At 24.9% G+C, this 17,874-nt stretch overlaps 1 protein-coding gene across 2 annotated transcripts in view; it reads right to left on the reverse strand.

Moving 5' to 3' along the window:
• LOC111633664 (Down syndrome cell adhesion molecule-like protein Dscam2) overlaps positions 1-15,702 on the reverse strand; it is a 47,001-nt gene extending 31,299 nt beyond the window's left edge. For both annotated transcript variants that reach the window (XM_023378271.1, XM_023378273.1), the window contains exons 1-3: positions 15,613-15,702; positions 15,053-15,361; positions 147-311 (exon numbers count right to left, since the gene is read on the reverse strand). In XM_023378271.1, the coding sequence (XP_023234039.1) occupies positions 147-311; positions 15,053-15,361; positions 15,613-15,661 (523 nt within the window). In that variant the 5' untranslated portion in view covers positions 15,662-15,702. The remainder of the gene's footprint in view (positions 1-146; positions 312-15,052; positions 15,362-15,612) is intronic.
• Between the last annotated feature and the right edge of the window lie 2,172 nt (positions 15,703-17,874).

The following is a 17,874-nucleotide window of genomic DNA, read 5'->3' on the forward strand; positions in this document are numbered from 1 at the left end:
ATAAAACATTTATAATTTTGTAAACGGGATAACACACAGAAAATAAATTTTATAAAGCAAATATAATAATAAATTTAAATTTAAAAAAATTCTCTAACGTGAAATAATTAAAGAAATAAATTATTCAAGGCAGATATAATTCTTACCTGTATTATCTTTAATGGAGATAGACAAACCGTCATCTCTATACCAAGACGTGACTAGTACATAATCTCTACTAAAAGAAGAAATATCACATTTCAAAACTGCAGTATTTCCACGTATAATAAACTCAGCATCACGAGCAGTAACTTTGTAGCTCCTGAGTACGACTACAGCAATGAAAAAAAAATAAAAAAAATAAATATATGAAATATATATTATAGAGATAACCACAGAAAACTTATCTACAATATTCAACGTTTTCAATTGTTATAAAATTAACCAAAATATCAATAAAAACTAAAAAAAAATCCTTACATTTACAATATCAGTTATTATAAATTCTTTTTATGACTTATTTTATATATTTTTTTCGAATAAGAGATTTTTGCGTACAATAGAAGAATATTAAAAATATCTACGAATAACGCATGGATAAACAAAATTATTGAAGATACCCGAAGGGTTTTTTTATCCTATTAGATAGTATGAAACGAGTTAAAGTTGAAAGAAATCGTGACAAAAAATATGGAATTTGAAGCATATTGATACAGTAGCTATAGTTGATCGATATTCTGAGGGGTAAAAATATATATATATATATACTGTATATACCCAACTATATATTATTTTCTAAACTTTTCGAGAAAAAATTGTAACAAGTTGGTATGGGGATTTATAAAACGGAATGTAGTTTTGGAAGAATATTATTTATAGCTTTATAAATTCTGAAAGAATTATATACAATGTTATCATAACTTTGTATCATATAAATAAACTTTTAATAATTAACTTAATGTTTTATTATGTTTACATAATTAATAAAGTACATAAAATTTAATTTAATTTTGTTATAAAAATATTTTATGAACATATAAAAATATACGAATAATAATTATTTATCACAGATTTATCTTCATTAATATTATAAATAATTTATGTATTTATAAAGGAATTATCCGAAATTAATCATTAATCCTTGATTTATAATTCGTAATTAAACAAGTTGCATAATCGATCCGTAAACTATTGAAAATGTAATAGATTAAAGGAAAAAATATACCTTTTCCTATTCAAAAATATCTATATATTTTTTTGAACTACACTATAAACTAACGTTTTTCAGCTCCATTCACATTTATCATTCCTTATATGACAGAAATTTTTACACCGGTAAATCAGTTATTTTTGTATAAAATAAAATAGTATACCTATTGGTATTTCTATACCAAACCCGGGAGAGAGGGAGAGAAAGAGAAAGTGAGAAACAAAAAAAAAAGAAAAGTTGCGATTTTTCGAAATCCCTTTTAAAAATAAACTAGAAAAGAAAATGCAAGAAAAGAAAATAAAAAGACTCTTTGAAATTGAGTACTAGAAGAAGATATAGAAACTAGCAATATGCTGAAGAAAAAAAATTTTTTTGACTCCAGGCATTGAGTGTGTATGTAACCCAGGTGCACAAAAATATTGGATTTATGAAGAAGAAACTGGATGGAAAGGATGTTGTAGAAGATGCTGAATTAGACAGTGAAGCTGACAGATTGGAAAAAAGGAAACTAACGTTGTCTCTCTCTTCGATTGTAATATATATATATATATAAGAGGAGTGAAAGAATGCTGCTTCAATTGAGTGTTTAGTCCACCTGGTACTCGAATCATATCTAACCGACATTACTTGCTCTATTAATTTTAGGATTCGTAACAGCTTTTCTAAAAGAAATTCGATTTAAAAAAGAGCAATAATATCTTATCTAGAAGAATAATTCCCCAAAGAATAAAGTATAGTAATCGGATAATTTAAAAATCAATCATTATAGTACTTGCTTCATTCAAAAATGTCAATGAAAAGAGAGAGTAGTGCCTTAGGAATTTCGATCTCTTGTTAAGATTGATAACTAGGTTTAATAAAGATGGTTGACATTATTAATTACTGATTATAATGATGCAAATGACTTATGACATCTTCCTACAATAATCCCTTATAAGGAATATTTACGAGACTTATTACGATTGAATTCGTAAATCAATGAAGAAACCGTACAAAGAGTTGTTGTTAACTTTCCCCAAATCAGAAATTGAACTAAGCCTGATAGTCAATTAAAAGGTTTAATTAAATCTGACTGTTGTGTGCATCAGATGCTTGTGTTTGATGAAAGTTGTAATGCTGGATAGCAGAAAAGGAAATTACTTGATGCACTGCGTTAGATCTACTGTTTATCTTCCTCCTGCATCCTATTGGGACCTTATTCTATACAATAATTAGTACGAATTGACTGCTGTTTATTACCACGCTATTGCAGCTTTGCAGTTCCAATATACTTTTATGTTTAAAGCATTGTGGAATATTTGATTAAGTATGATACACGTCGTTATTTTCTAACGACTAGCTGAACACATTTTTAATATAATTAAAAGTAAATAAAAGCTCTCAAACAAAACTTTGTTCAAACAATTTTTTTACTTTTTTATTTACAGAAAGAATCAAATTTTTAAATTTCTTTAACGCTAAAATAAGAAAATGAGTTTTGCGAAAATAAGAATAAAGATTTTTTAGTTTAATATTATAAAATTTTATATATTTTTTTCGAATAAGAGATTTTTGCGTACAATAGAAGAATATTAAAAATATCTACGAATAACGCATGGATAAACAAAATTATTGAAGATACCCGAAGGGTTTTTTTATCCTATTAGATAGTATGAAACGAGTTAAAGTTGAAAGAAATCGTGACAAAAAATATGGAATTTGAAGCATATTGATACAGTAGCTATAGTTGATCGATATTCTGAGGGGTAAAAATATATATATATATATACTGTATATACCCAACTATATATTATTTTCTAAACTTTTCGAGAAAAAATTGTAACAAGTTGGTATGGGGATTTATAAAACGGAATGTAGTTTTGGAAGAATATTATTTATAGCTTTATAAATTCTGAAAGAATTATATACAATGTTATCATAACTTTGTATCATATAAATAAACTTTTAATAATTAACTTAATGTTTTATTATGTTTACATAATTAATAAAGTACATAAAATTTAATTTAATTTTGTTATAAAAATATTTTATGAACATATAAAAATATACGAATAATAATTATTTATCACAGATTTATCTTCATTAATATTATAAATAATTTATGTATTTATAAAGGAATTATCCGAAATTAATCATTAATCCTTGATTTATAATTCGTAATTAAACAAGTTGCATAATCGATCCGTAAACTATTGAAAATGTAATAGATTAAAGGAAAAAATATACCTTTTCCTATTCAAAAATATCTATATATTTTTTTGAACTACACTATAAACTAACGTTTTTCAGCTCCATTCACATTTATCATTCCTTATATGACAGAAATTTTTACACCGGTAAATCAGTTATTTTTGTATAAAATAAAATAGTATACCTATTGGTATTTCTATACCAAACCCGGGAGAGAGGGAGAGAAAGAGAAAGTGAGAAACAAAAAAAAAAGAAGTTGCGATTTTTCGAAATCCCTTTTAAAAATAAACTAGAAAAGAAAATGCAAGAAAAGAAAATAAAAAGACTCTTTGAAATTGAGTACTAGAAGAAGATATAGAAACTAGCAATATGCTGAAGAAAAAAAATTTTTTTGACTCCAGGCATTGAGTGTGTATGTAACCCAGGTGCACAAAAATATTGGATTTATGAAGAAGAAACTGGATGGAAAGGATGTTGTAGAAGATGCTGAATTAGACAGTGAAGCTGACAGATTGGAAAAAAGGAAACTAACGTTGTCTCTCTCTTCGATTGTAATATATATATATATATATATATATATATATATATATANAATTTGCAAACAATATGTCACTGTAAACAGTTTTAAATAGGGGCAGTTTGTAACACAATGCATTCAAAGTATTAAAAGTAATGCCATACTATATGTATATATGCTTAGATAAAGTATTAAAATTTTTTAAATTCCTGCTTTTATAATTTTATTGACTAAAATAATATAAATATATAACAGAATAATACAGAAAAACATTCAATACTTTATTGCCAATTCCACACTTTATATATACTACAGTATTGTTACTTGGATTCTCAAAACAGAGTTTAAAAAATTGAAGACACTATATATTATATGTAATATTTAACAAATTATAGTGTCTTCAAAACTACAATGAAACAAGTTCACTTTTTTTTTCAAATTACTAAATAATAATAATAAAAAATAACCTTATCAGGTTGTAGCATTTCTATCCTAGGTAGACTACCCCAGAATTCTTGGTACGGTGACAATGTATCGTCTTCAACACAATATACCATATTTGTGTCGATAATGAATGCCTCGTATATCTGAAAAATAATAATCTTAAAACTTGTATTTTGTTTTAAAAAACTTTTAAAATATTTATAAATTTTGACTCCATAAAATTAAAATGAAAAAATAATACTTTAATGGCATAAATACATCATTATAAAAATTCAACATGTCTCCCTGATGATGAACTTGTACTTGTATGGAAACAACCAAAGTATATCTACTCCATTCAAGCATTATTTACTTTATCTTATATTTAAAATAAGATAAAGTAAATAATGCTTGAATGAATTACATTATTAAAAATATCCATTTTTCTAAAAAACCTAAAAAAATGCTGATTATTCAGTGCTTTATCAAACTTAAAATATCCAAATATTTTTGAGTTACAGCAGACATCTTACAAGATTTTATATAGGAATATATATATATATATATTTATGTATAATTTATAATAAATTTTAAAAAAATCTGAAAGCCTTAAGGAATTTTTACTTAATAAACAAATTATAAATATCATAAGATATCTATGCAAAAATCGATAATAATTTTGAATGATTGCTTCTTGTAAATTTAATAACGATAATAATATAACCCCCAAATTAGGTAAGATTTAATACATCACGAGATTCGTTAAGCTTGTTTATGTGAATAAATCTAATGTATGAGTTAATTAGTTTTTAAGAATAAATATTCGATCTTTACATGCTTACCTTAAAAAATAGATATTTTTAGTCAATAATGAAGGTAAATAAGAGCTTTAAAACTTAATGTTTAACATTACTTACTTGTATTTAAATAATATTCTTTCTACATCGATTTAAAATTAATATTTAATTAGAGCGAACACTTATAACAGTTATCAAATAGTTCACGTACGAGTTGTGTATATCACACTCACATTAAATTTTTCAGGAAAATAATTTATCAATTCTGCTACTTGGTATGTTTATTATTAATGAGAATTTTATATTTGTAACATGTGTATAATACAATATTTATTATTTCGTGTGTAAAAGAATTTTTCCAAGAAAAGTATAGACACAAAATAATATACATTATATATGCTGGATAAATTAATATTAATGTATTGGAATTCAGTTTAATATAAGTAATTTGAGATATGTTAATGTCGACTAAGCTCATTATTCACGAGTGTACAAAAAATTCTTTTATCTAAAAAAAATTATCAAACAAGTGTATAAAACAGTTAATGCTTAATGGACTTTTTATAATAAAATTTAATATTTATTACAATTTTTCTTTGCAATTTTTTCTCGACGTATAAATATGTTTTAAAATGTAAATAAATTTAATTATTATTTATTTGTATATATTCTTTAAAATAAGAAAAATATCCGATATAAATATTTTATTAAAAGTTTTATAATTTATGAATTTATTCTCTAATGGAAAATATAGATTGCATTTATTTTCCATATTTATTTTTTATTGAAAATTAAAAAAAAATGAAACAAAACGGTGTCATCCTCTATCACCATATTTTTCACATTGATTTCAGACAATTTTTTATTATTTTTTTATAATGTAAAATAGAAGTTTCGACCAATAAAATACTTGGGAAATTTTCTGCATTGATTCAAGCTCTTATGATAAATAACGAAAGTGATAAAATGCACAGACAGATGGCAATCGAATTGGCTTGCAAACGTTCCAGAAATATGTACAGGACCTTCTGTCTATAACAGTTTAAAGATTGTATCAGATAAAATTATTTCAACTTATTTAATAGACAACTTAATTGATGAATAAATCAAAAATGATAAAGAGTTAATTGTAAAATTTATATTACTGTATATTTTCCGGAAATTTGTCATTTATAAGATAAATTTTATTGATTTTTACTTAACGGAATGATGTTTAATTTGATAACAGTTGATATAATACATTAATTCATAAAACCTAATTAGTATACAATGATAAAATGACACTAAGATATAGATTTATTGTAAAAATTAATTATAATATCTTTCATTATTTATTAAAAAAAATAACGTGATTTTTAATAATTTTGTAAGCTGAATTAAAACAAAGTAAATTATTTAAAGCGAAGGTATTTTATTATGCTATAAAATGGTAAACTAACCTTCTTTTAGCAAATTTAATTATTATAAATGAAATATTTCAAATGTTTTACGGTTGAGTAAAATAATAAAACAATATAAAATCGAAGAAACGAGGCGATCTTTCCAATTTTCATTATACAAAGTTTGGACAAGTCTTCTCGATCATATCAAAGCAATCACCGTATAACCTATTTAACTTTGTCTTTTCTATATTTGTAACTTTCTAAATGTTGCTAATGATATAATGATAGAGAATTTAATATAGTAACGTCCTATAAATTCAATAATTTATATTAATTTAAACTAGAGTAATTAAAGTTTAATAAATTTAAAAAAACCTTGCTTTTCTTTTATTTTCCTAAAGTTTTAAGCATTTATCATTAAATATTTATTTGATGAAATAATAAACAAATAATAGTAATATTTTATCGAAAATCCATTTGCAGTTATCATCATTATCGTCCCGAAATTATCTTAGGATAATAAATACAATGATAAAGTTTAAAATTTGCATATAAAAAATTATAATAATAAGATTTTTCTAAAGAAAAATGTACTTTTTATCTTTGATTTATTCGTGGAGATGATCCATAAACCAATAAAATTTATCAGATCAAAAAAAAAGAAAGACAAAATTCGTCATTTAAAAAAATTAAATCGATAAAAATTTACTATTTTACATTTGTATAATATAAAACACATTATAATTTATTTAATTTTTTAAAAATATTGTTAACAGAAATTTAATTTCATTAGAAAAAATAATACATCTTTTTTTAAAAAATTAAATAACATTAGTTAATAAATAACGTTACAATATTCTTTTTATTTTTGTAAGGGATAAAATTTACAAAATTTTAATTCTCAGAACAATTGTATATCATTAAAATTTTCGCATTTTTTTCTAAAAAAAACCTTCCAGTTATCGGAAAAAACGCAACATTTTCTATTACTTATTGATAAGAACACGCACAGTTAATTAAAAATTAAATAAATATACAAAGTCTAATTATAATTAAAAATATAAATCATTTTTAAAATTCTAAAATAATTAAATTTAAAAAATATATAGTTAAAATAAAATTATTAAAATATATAAATATTTGAAATAACTTTTAGTAAAAATATCGAATTTTATTCTTTTAAATATTTATTTTTGTAGAATAATTAATAGTTTCAAATTATCTTTAAGAATATTTTTTCTTGTAAAGTGTTTAGGTTTCAGAACATTAAAGTTCGCTTAAGATATTTATATTCATTAGAAATTTTGGAAAAATATTTTAAAATCGATTTTCCTAAATATTTTTTCTTCTGTAATTTTTAGATATTTAAACAGGAAAAAGTTATCGTTTATTTATTTATTTATTATTTTTTTACAAATGTTTATCTCTGTTTAAATTTGCGTGTAGTAAACGTATTAAAGATTTATTTAATGTCAGTTTTAATATAAAAATTGTTTGATTTTAGTATGAAATTTTGAAATTTATAATATAAGAGAAGAGAAAAATATGGCTTTTAACTAAGTTTCTTCATCAATTAAGCTTGAGATGAAAGAAGGGTATATACTAATTTAAGAATTTGAAACATAGAAAAAGCATTAACGTATTTCAATCGATAACGAACAAAATAAGTTAATTACAGAAACAACNTTAAGCACTTGCAAAAAAAAATTATTTATTTATTTATTATTTTTTTACAAATGTTTATCTCTGTTTAAATTTGCGTGTAGTAAACGTATTAAAGATTTATTTAATGTCAGTTTTAATATAAAAATTGTTTGATTTTAGTATGAAATTTTGAAATTTATAATATAAGAGAAGAGAAAAATATGGCTTTTAACTAAGTTTCTTCATCAATTAAGCTTGAGATGAAAGAAGGGTATATACTAATTTAAGAATTTGAAACATAGAAAAAGCATTAACGTATTTCAATCGATAACGAACAAAATAAGTTAATTACAGAAACAACTAAGTCTGTTTTATATAGTTAGAATTTGTTCGCGTGTATATAATACAAATTATATTTCCTGTTATGAACCGTGAACATTCTAAACCCAAACTTGCAGTAATGGTGCTAAATGACTGCCACATCTTTAAACTAAATCTTCCAGGTCGATGGGTAGAAAGTCTAAAACTGGCTTCAGACCAGAATCAGGAGAAAGTTGTCCTTTTTCAACGCCATGAACGAGATCTTGCCTTTTATTCCAGTCAAAGAATTAATTTGAAGAGATTATTCTTTAGCTACTTTACTCATTATCTTTAACATTATTGTTTTTTTCTTTTATGTAATGATCCAATTTTGTTATTTTAATCGAGTAATTGTAGAAAATTCCTATTTAAAATGTTTCATAAAAGTTAATAATAATGTTATTCGATATATTTTAAAAAAGTTCTTATTAATATTGTTTTGAAAGCCTAAACAATTTTATACTTTTACGCTAAAACTTCTACATTTGTTTTCCTTATCTACATCCCTCCGCTTATGTTACTTTCATTATTTTTATGGTTAACTTGTGTATTTAGACGATCAGTATCTGTCTACTTATCGTTGTAGTTTTCATAGGTTTTGTCAGTTCTTTGTTTTCTTTTCAAGTTCATCTTCTTTTCTATATCAACAACACATGGTATATTCACTGTCTGTTATATCCCGTATCATTTTTCTTCATGAACGACCAATGAATTTTCTTTCAATTTTTCATACAGACGTCTAAAGTTTAAACAAAATAAAATGTTAAAGAAATCCTATAGTTCAAAACAACTTCTTCTCTTTTATTTTCCTTTGTTTTATTTTCCACATGAAAATTTTACTTGTGGACATGATAGCTTAGAGAAAGGACATAACCATTACTGTGATTGTACATTAATGGAATTTCGAATGGACACGTTTGCCTTCCAGCATTTATATTAGTTGCTGAAACCATTTAGTGCAGTAGTGCATTTATCGTGGCAAGTCATTCATTGTCTCAATGTTGCAGCTAAAACAATTTCACTCGAAACAATTAACATACTTAAATATTAAAACTTGAAAAAAGCTCAGATAAATATCGACAAAATTACATTTTTGTTTTATAAATTTTATAACACGGCAATTTTTATATATTCAATTTTTAAAAGAAGGCTTAGTTTTGTCATCATCTTGGAAGATTGAGAGGGAAATCTTTCTCAACGGGGCTTTTCGCGTTTTCAAAATCGTTCAATGAATAAACCATGGTTTGCTTCTGTGGCAGGCTAAACAATATTGGCAAGTTAAGAGCCTTCTAGTATACAATAACAAATGGTGCTGTCACAGAGAAGTCCACACTTCTGACTAATTTAAGACAGTCAGATATATCCGGAAGGTTCAGAAAATTTCTTATATAAACATTAACTTTTATTCAATAAACCGGTAGAGTAAGGAGCACAAGCAATTCGATAGCAACAGAAAATGTTAGATAATAATTTTCTTCAGTTACAAGTATTAAATTGAATTAGAGCAAAAACCGTAATCATTAAAATAAATATCAGAATTAAACTTGAAGAAGTTAAAGTTTAAAATATTAACTTTATCATAGAAATAATTGAACGGTTGGGGTTATAATAATATTATTTATGTAAACAGAATTTTATAGTCGGTATCGAATTGAATGACAATGAGATTTTTCTTGTATTTGTATACACAAGAAAAAAAAAGTATGTTACAGATTTCCAATAGCAAAAATGTACGACTTCTAGAATGCAAATTGTGTTGGCAATTTTCCTTTAAAATTGGTTTCACAAGTTTGTAAATTTATTTATTACTTTCAAGAAGTTTTTCAACATCTTTTTAATGATTACTAAATCAAATATTGAATTAATCAAAAGTCAGAATTAAATATTTTACGATAAGAAACACAAATTCTTTATTATACACAATTATTTGAAAAAACTTTTAAAAATAAGATCAAATGACTAAAAATAAATTGCAAAAAACAAAGAAAATAAACTCATTAAGATCAAAGAAATATATCGAATATTTTTTTTTTGAATTTTTATGAATAATTTTCTTTTGTTATTTTAGTCGAAAAGCACGTAAACTCTGAATCTGGATGCATAATAATCACGGCAGTAAAATCAAAATGTGATAATAAAAATATATAAAACGTACGGAAGGGTTAAAAACCGAGAAATTGTTATTGAAAACTGAAAGAAGAAAAAAACGCGGTTTTTATTTAAAAGAACTTTTCTAATCTGCAATTGCAAAAGTAATTTTGTGTCTACAGTAAGATAAATTAAAAGGAATCCCCAATGACCGAGACAATTTCTTGTGGCGTTAATGATGATAGCACAATTGAAATAGAAAACAGTATAACAGCACAAGTTCTCAAAAGACAATATCCATTGTATAAAAATCCCCGAGTCACTTACATTCCAAAACGCTCTTTCATTTTATTTTAGCGATCAAAGTTAGTTTAAATTTCTTTTTTCTTGCGTTTTTTTATTTCTTGTATTGTAGCCATCAAATAATTCATTTTAAAATTGGCCTTGACTCGATTTATTCTTTATTTCCGTTTAGTAGGGATTTTGTTTTTAGTAGAAGTAGCCTACAACAAACGTAAGTTTCTCAAACAAAAATCTTTAGAAGTAAAGGGGATTGTGAGATTCCAAAAGAAATTAGTCTTCAACTGTATTATCCTATTTTTCATCTCGAGAATGGCGAAGAGGCTTTCTCTTATCCCTATTGTGTGGAGTTTTTCTTTTGAAACTAGAAGACACAAAAGCCAACTTGTGCTAGACTCTACGCCTACTCTACTGTACAGACAGATAGTATAGAATCGATGAGTCGTTTAATCCGGAATAGCAATATCATTTTCTTTACTAAATTCTTCGTTTGATCTTTCTTTGTCTGTTGAACCTTGATAAATGTTCTTACAATTTCTCAACTCGCAGTTTTCTCTTATGAAATGTCGTTTTATTGATTTGTATTGTTGTCTACTTGTACAAACTCGTGTCAATATTCCCTGTCTTCCACTTTCCCTTTTTTCCCCTTCCTCTTCTTCTTCTCTCCACCTTCTATTCGATAGTATTGTAATTACAGAAATGCGGGCAAAAGAATTGGAAAATTCGTCGATCTTCAAAAACCGAAAACCGATTTCTCCGCCTCTTGTAATTAAAGAAATATGCGGAGAGAGACGGTTGTCAATAGTTTGGAATCTTAGCCGTTCGAAGATTTTAGTAAAATGATGGAAGCGGCAGAAAAATTCAATTAAATATTTAAAAAATGAAGAAGAAAATCTGCTAAACAACCCACGCGAAAAATGATATTTAAATAAATACAAACAATAATAAAATAATAAAATAAAAAAAGTAAATTCATAAACGATCTCTCTTATAAATCTTTCTCGTTAAATCAACCGTTATTAAATTTAATAAAATATCTTTGTTTTAAAAATTAAATTTTACGGTTATAAGTTTAATAATAATAATAATAATAATATAAAAAAACAATCCCATTTAATAAAATTCATTTTCATATTAAGTTTTTTCCCCCTTCTCTTATTTTATTGCTGCTTCTAGTACTTTTGAAATTCTTAAAATTGTTATTTCAAGAATGCAATCAACTACTGACAATATTCATCAAGAAATTTTTATCAAATCGACAAACTAAAATAATATAATTGATTTTGAATACACAGTTTAATAGTTTGTCGAGTGTTTCTGACGTTTTGTAATTTTAACTGAAAATAGTCGTTAGTTTGAAAAATTATTCATGAAATAAAAATTTTTTCTCTTATCAATTCTTTAAATATCATATATTATTATTATTGTTATTATCATCATCATCGTCATCATCGTCATAACTACTTAAAAACTATTTATTTAATGGCATATTTTAATAAAATTAATTGAGTTTTTGATTTATTAAAAAATAAAACTTTATTAATTTATATAATTTACTTTTAAATTATTAAAAGTTTTATTAAAAAGAATATATAAATGATAGATTATACGCTTCATTGCCGACTAATCAATATGAAGTTTTTAAATGGAATTTTATATTAAAAATTTGTATTGTAAGTTTAAAAATTAAAAATTTTCAACTTATATTTATATTTTGATTAAAAATATTTTATTTTTAATCAAAATATAAAATTTTATTTGTGTTTATTTATTTTATTTTATAGATAATTAGATATGACATTTTTTAATTGTATTGAAAGACATAACTGATAATATCTTAATTGTAAAAAAATAATTTAACTGCTTATTTTCAAAACATAATTACAAAAGACAACATTTAAAATGTATTTTAGTAGACTTAATTATAATAGACAATTTTTAATTATTATTATTAATTTCATTATATTTTTAAAAATTTTATTGAAATCTTTTTAATATAAGGAGAAAATTTATTAATAGAAATATTTATATATATGTAAATTGATAAATAATAAAAGCTGTATTTATGAATTTTACACGATTAAATTTTTCTATATTTTATTTAAAGATATATTTTAAAATATAAATTTTGAAACTGTTAAATTATAAATTTCATTCTATTCCATCACATTATCAAATTATAACATTTATATCTTAAAAATTAAAATGTATTTTAAAGTTTAAAAATACCTTAAAACTGATGCATAATGAATTAAAAATAAAGATTAAAACTTTGTAAACTTTAAAATGTTTTAAATCACTTTTAATTATTTATAAGACATTAATGAAAGAAAAGAAATAAATTTACTAAAAAGTTTTAAAAAAAGAAATGTAAAACTCGAAAACTTTTTAAAGATGTAAATAAACATTAAATGTTTATTATTATAATTATTTAAGTTTATATAAAAGTTAAATTTTTTCTATGGAAAAATTAAGGAAATGTGTATTTATCTAAAGAAGTAAATTTAATTTTCAAACGAAACAAGAAAGAAAATCTGGATAAGTTCGCATAGTTAAATCGAATCGTCACATCTCGAGATATTTATTTAAAGGAAAAGGAGAGAGAGAGAGAAAGAAAGTACAGAAGAAGAAGAAGAAAGAAAAAAAAAAAAGATTTTTATTTTCCCTCCAGGTGTGGCTTCGTTAAGTAGGATAACTCATCAACATAAAGCGTAGAATAGATGATGATGTTCACTTTGAAGTCAAAGCACGATTCTCGAGAGCTACAGTAGATCCACAGCAACACAGCACTCTAATTGTGGCAGCACTAGGCAAATTAGTTAGTGTGCACCGACGTTGTCAGGAATTTGAATTATTTATAGGCAATGTCTCGAATTCCCACTCAACAAGGTAGCTTCTCTAGTTCGCAAAAGCACAATCTATAGTTCGCCAGAGACATAAAGCAAAACAATCTTTTATTCATGAATTCTATCTCTCATTTTATCTTCTTCTATTTTACCAGTTGTATCTGTATCCGCGTGAAAAGCATTTCTCATGGGAGCTGTTATTCTTAAGAATTTAATAAAAAAAAATTTTTTTAAGGAAAAAAAGTATTTCTTCGCTTTAAATTGATGACTGATAAATAAAATAAGTTCAATGAAAATCTTATTTTTATAAATATGTATTTTATAACTATTTATAAATAAAATTACTTTATTTAAATTTCTTTTCTTTCTTAATATTATTTTAAATCCCAAGAAACATTTATATAAAAGTACTGTAATTCATTGCTTATTTTTTTCCTTTATGTTTATAATTGTTTTAGTTTATATAGAATTTTTATTATTATGATTAAACTCTGATCCTATATAAATGTTTAATGACTTTTTTGTGCAAATTTAACTGTTTTCATTGGAAAATTACTTTTGTATTTCTTTAATAGATTTTACTAAATAAAAAAAAATACATATATATATATCTATACCTTTTACTTGATTTTTATTGACATTCTAACTATAAAGTAGTTTGAAATTTGTCCAAAAATCTGTTTATTTGCATATTAAAAGACATAACCAATTTTTTTTTATTATAGCGTCGAGTAATAATGCTGAATTAATTTGAATACGAAATCAGACTAAAGTAGTAGAAAGTATTAAAAAATAAGAAACAAATAGAAAAAAATATCAAGATGTGAATATCTGCAACAGTATAATGTCTTGTTTCTTTTATGAATTTTCTTATGGATTTCGTAAAGAACAATTATCTATAAGTTAAAAACATGCATTTATGATTGCAGTCGATGTATATCCATATATTCAAGTTTATTCCACCTGAATGAAAAATTTGCATCAATTATTCAAAAGGAAAAGACAATTTCATTCATGGAAGAGATGCTATAACAGTGAAGACAATTACCATAAATTTACAACTAGAACGTAAACCGATAAAGCTTAGAAGAGAAATATTATTGTTGCAGTTACATTCATGCAATATTAGATTAATTAATGCTAATTTATAGAAGGAATTAATGAAATTCTATATATAAATTATGTAATTATCACTAATGAAATTCTTGTTTATTAAGTTTTAATAAAGATGAATTATTAATATAGAAAACTTTCTATGACCTTTTATATACTTCCGATTTTTATAAGATATCATTGGAGAAAAAAGTTCAACATACTTGCTTTGACGTGTACGTCTCTGCTCCCAATGCTTCCTACTCTATTAGTGGCGATACACCTGTAGATGGTATCGTGGATATCTCGACGATAATTACTAGAAGAAAAAGGTGGAAAAATCATAGAACCATCTGGTCTGATGAGGCGCAAGCCTGGTATATCTTGTACTCTACTATTTAGATCACTTCGCTCCCAATGGATAGTTGGCTTAGGGGTTCCTTGAGCAGAACACCTTACTGCAGTACCGGTATTATTATCAAAATGAACTTTAAACGGTGGCTCATAGTCCAAACTTGGCCCCGTCAAGTTCGCTACAGAAAGAAGTATTTTTAAATATTTAAACTTTTCAAAATTAATTTAAAAAATTAATCGTTTAAAATAAAAGTATTAATCGTAAAAGCTCGTAAAATCAGAATTTATTCTTCGTTTAAATTTTATATTATAAATTTTTATGGTAATAAAATAAGTTTTAGTTAAAAGAAAAAAAATCACTTGTTACACGTGTTAATACTCGTTAAAAGTTTTAAAACTTATAGCTGATAATATGAGATATAAAACTAACCTGTTGCCTTAGCGGTACTTATGACCAACCAAACCAGAAAAACGGACATTGTGCACAGTGTAAGAGTGGAGCAGGCGATACCCGCTCTTCTCGCAGACTGTCAAATCGAAATCAATGACAGTCCTTCCAAACAGACACGAAGCGAGGAAGGACGGGACGCATGCTCAGTTCAAACATTTTCCAGCTCCTTATTTGAAGGAAGAGAGGATCACATGTGGCAAGATAGAAATAGACCTCGAAAGAAAATGCACATAAACTACTTTATCCAGACCTACTCCAATGGGGTTATGATGTAAGGATGAAAAAGATCAGTCGACTGATGGATTTTTTTTTGATCTTTCAATAGATATGTGTTGCAGAAGATTCTCAAAAAAAATTTTTTTTTATCTACGAGTAGTTTTCGAAAGTCCTTGGAGATATCATTGAAGACTATTCTTTGGTTGATTATGTGACTGCATCACTTATTTCTTCGTCGAATGGAGATCTGTTATCTAGTTTATCACGTCAGAAAATACATCTGAATGAATAGGATTTCGTATTTCGCAACTTTATTGATAAACACAATCCTTTTAAAAGAGTAGCCGTTTCTAGCGCCGAGATTTCACTAAGAAGAAATATTGAGGTGAATGTTATAAACTCGAAATTTTTTCTCTGCCGTTTCTTTCTATGCATTCATCATTATAAAGTAGAAGTATCATTCTCATATAACAAATCATTTTCTATAAATAATAGTAAAGAAATAATTTATTATTTTTAGAAGTTTCGAAAATAATGCCCGCATATCAGCATCGTATTGTATGACAGAGCGAAACAAATAATTAAATAAATCTCTTCAATTTCTTATCTTAAATGCTTTCAAAATATTATTCATTTTATTTAAATATATTCTGAATTAATTATTATTATTTAGTATTAATCTAGAAGAATTAAGAACAATTGCATCTAGCACAAACTATCGCTGTTTAAATTATTAAATATGTGAAATTATTTCATAACTCTGAAAATATATAAAATATTTGGATAGATTAAACGAAATCTAATCTCGTTGATCGTATTACAGTTATAAAAAAATAGGTAATGAGGATTAATCAAGTTTTGTCATATGTTCCTAGAAGCTAAGTCTTTGCTTTCTTTCGTTGCTTGAGACATCAGCGCCTAAATCCCAGGACCAACAAATCCGTTGGGATTGCATCGTCTATATAGACAAGCCTGATCACTTTCTCGATACCAAGTTGAATTCTCTCAAATTGTCTGGCTTGACTTTGTAACGACGTCAAAGACAAAAAAAAAAAAACTTATTTTGCCAATCTTTTTAAACTTTAAACGTTTCTTGATATCTTTAAAACTTTAAAGATTAAGCAAACTCATTTAATATTTATAAAGAAGATAATTTGATATTATAATCAATAGTTTTGGCTTAATACCGTTTTATGAATATTTAAGACCAGAGGGCGGAAAATATGGTTCTCATCTCTTTACTGTGAATAAATTTCGTAAAAACCTGAACGTTATGTAAAAGTTCATAGATTTTCGAACTCGTTTATGATCAGAAGATTCTAGATATATGTTTGGTAATCAGGTAACAGACAAAGATATTGAAATTTTTAAAAGGGATTTTTATCTCGGCTGTATTAATGCTACAATAATAGTTCTTACTGAAACTATCGAATAATATTTGTTGGTTTTTCTTTCTCTTAAGATGTTTCTTAACTGTATTACTTTCGATATACTACTGTTAGAACAGTGCTAGTTTGCGAAAACAATATAACAGAACAAATGTTTATCTTCGTTGATGAGGAACTGTTTCTTCCGATCCAAACTATTGATTGTTTAATTTGCAAATTGATAAAATGACAATTGTTCCTGTAGTTAAACAGAAATAATTTCTCATTCACGTCAACCATATAAATATTATAGAATTACAGAAATGACTAATAATACTGAAATAAAAAGAAAAATGAAATTGGAAGAAACACGAGTTTATATCTTTATTTTTGTAAAATAAAAATTTTTAAATTTAAATATTGTATGAAAAGTAAATAGTGATAAATCATCCAAATATTATATTTCATGCTAAAATGGAGAATTTCGTGGATATTAAAAAAAATCTCTTTGCTCTAGATCAATCATGGAGACTCCTTGATTTGAAATGTTCTATTTCCCAAGATTCCATTTTGAAAAGAAAACATAAAACAACTTTTAAGAAAGAATAAGACGAACGATCAAAATTCAGATCTGTTGCTATCTTATTCTAGCGACATT

Source organism: Centruroides sculpturatus, unplaced genomic scaffold (assembly GCF_000671375.1).
Source record: "Centruroides sculpturatus isolate CEXI.00-Female unplaced genomic scaffold, Cexi_2.0 scaffold869, whole genome shotgun sequence".
Lineage (NCBI taxonomy): Eukaryota > Metazoa > Arthropoda > Arachnida > Scorpiones > Buthidae > Centruroides > Centruroides sculpturatus.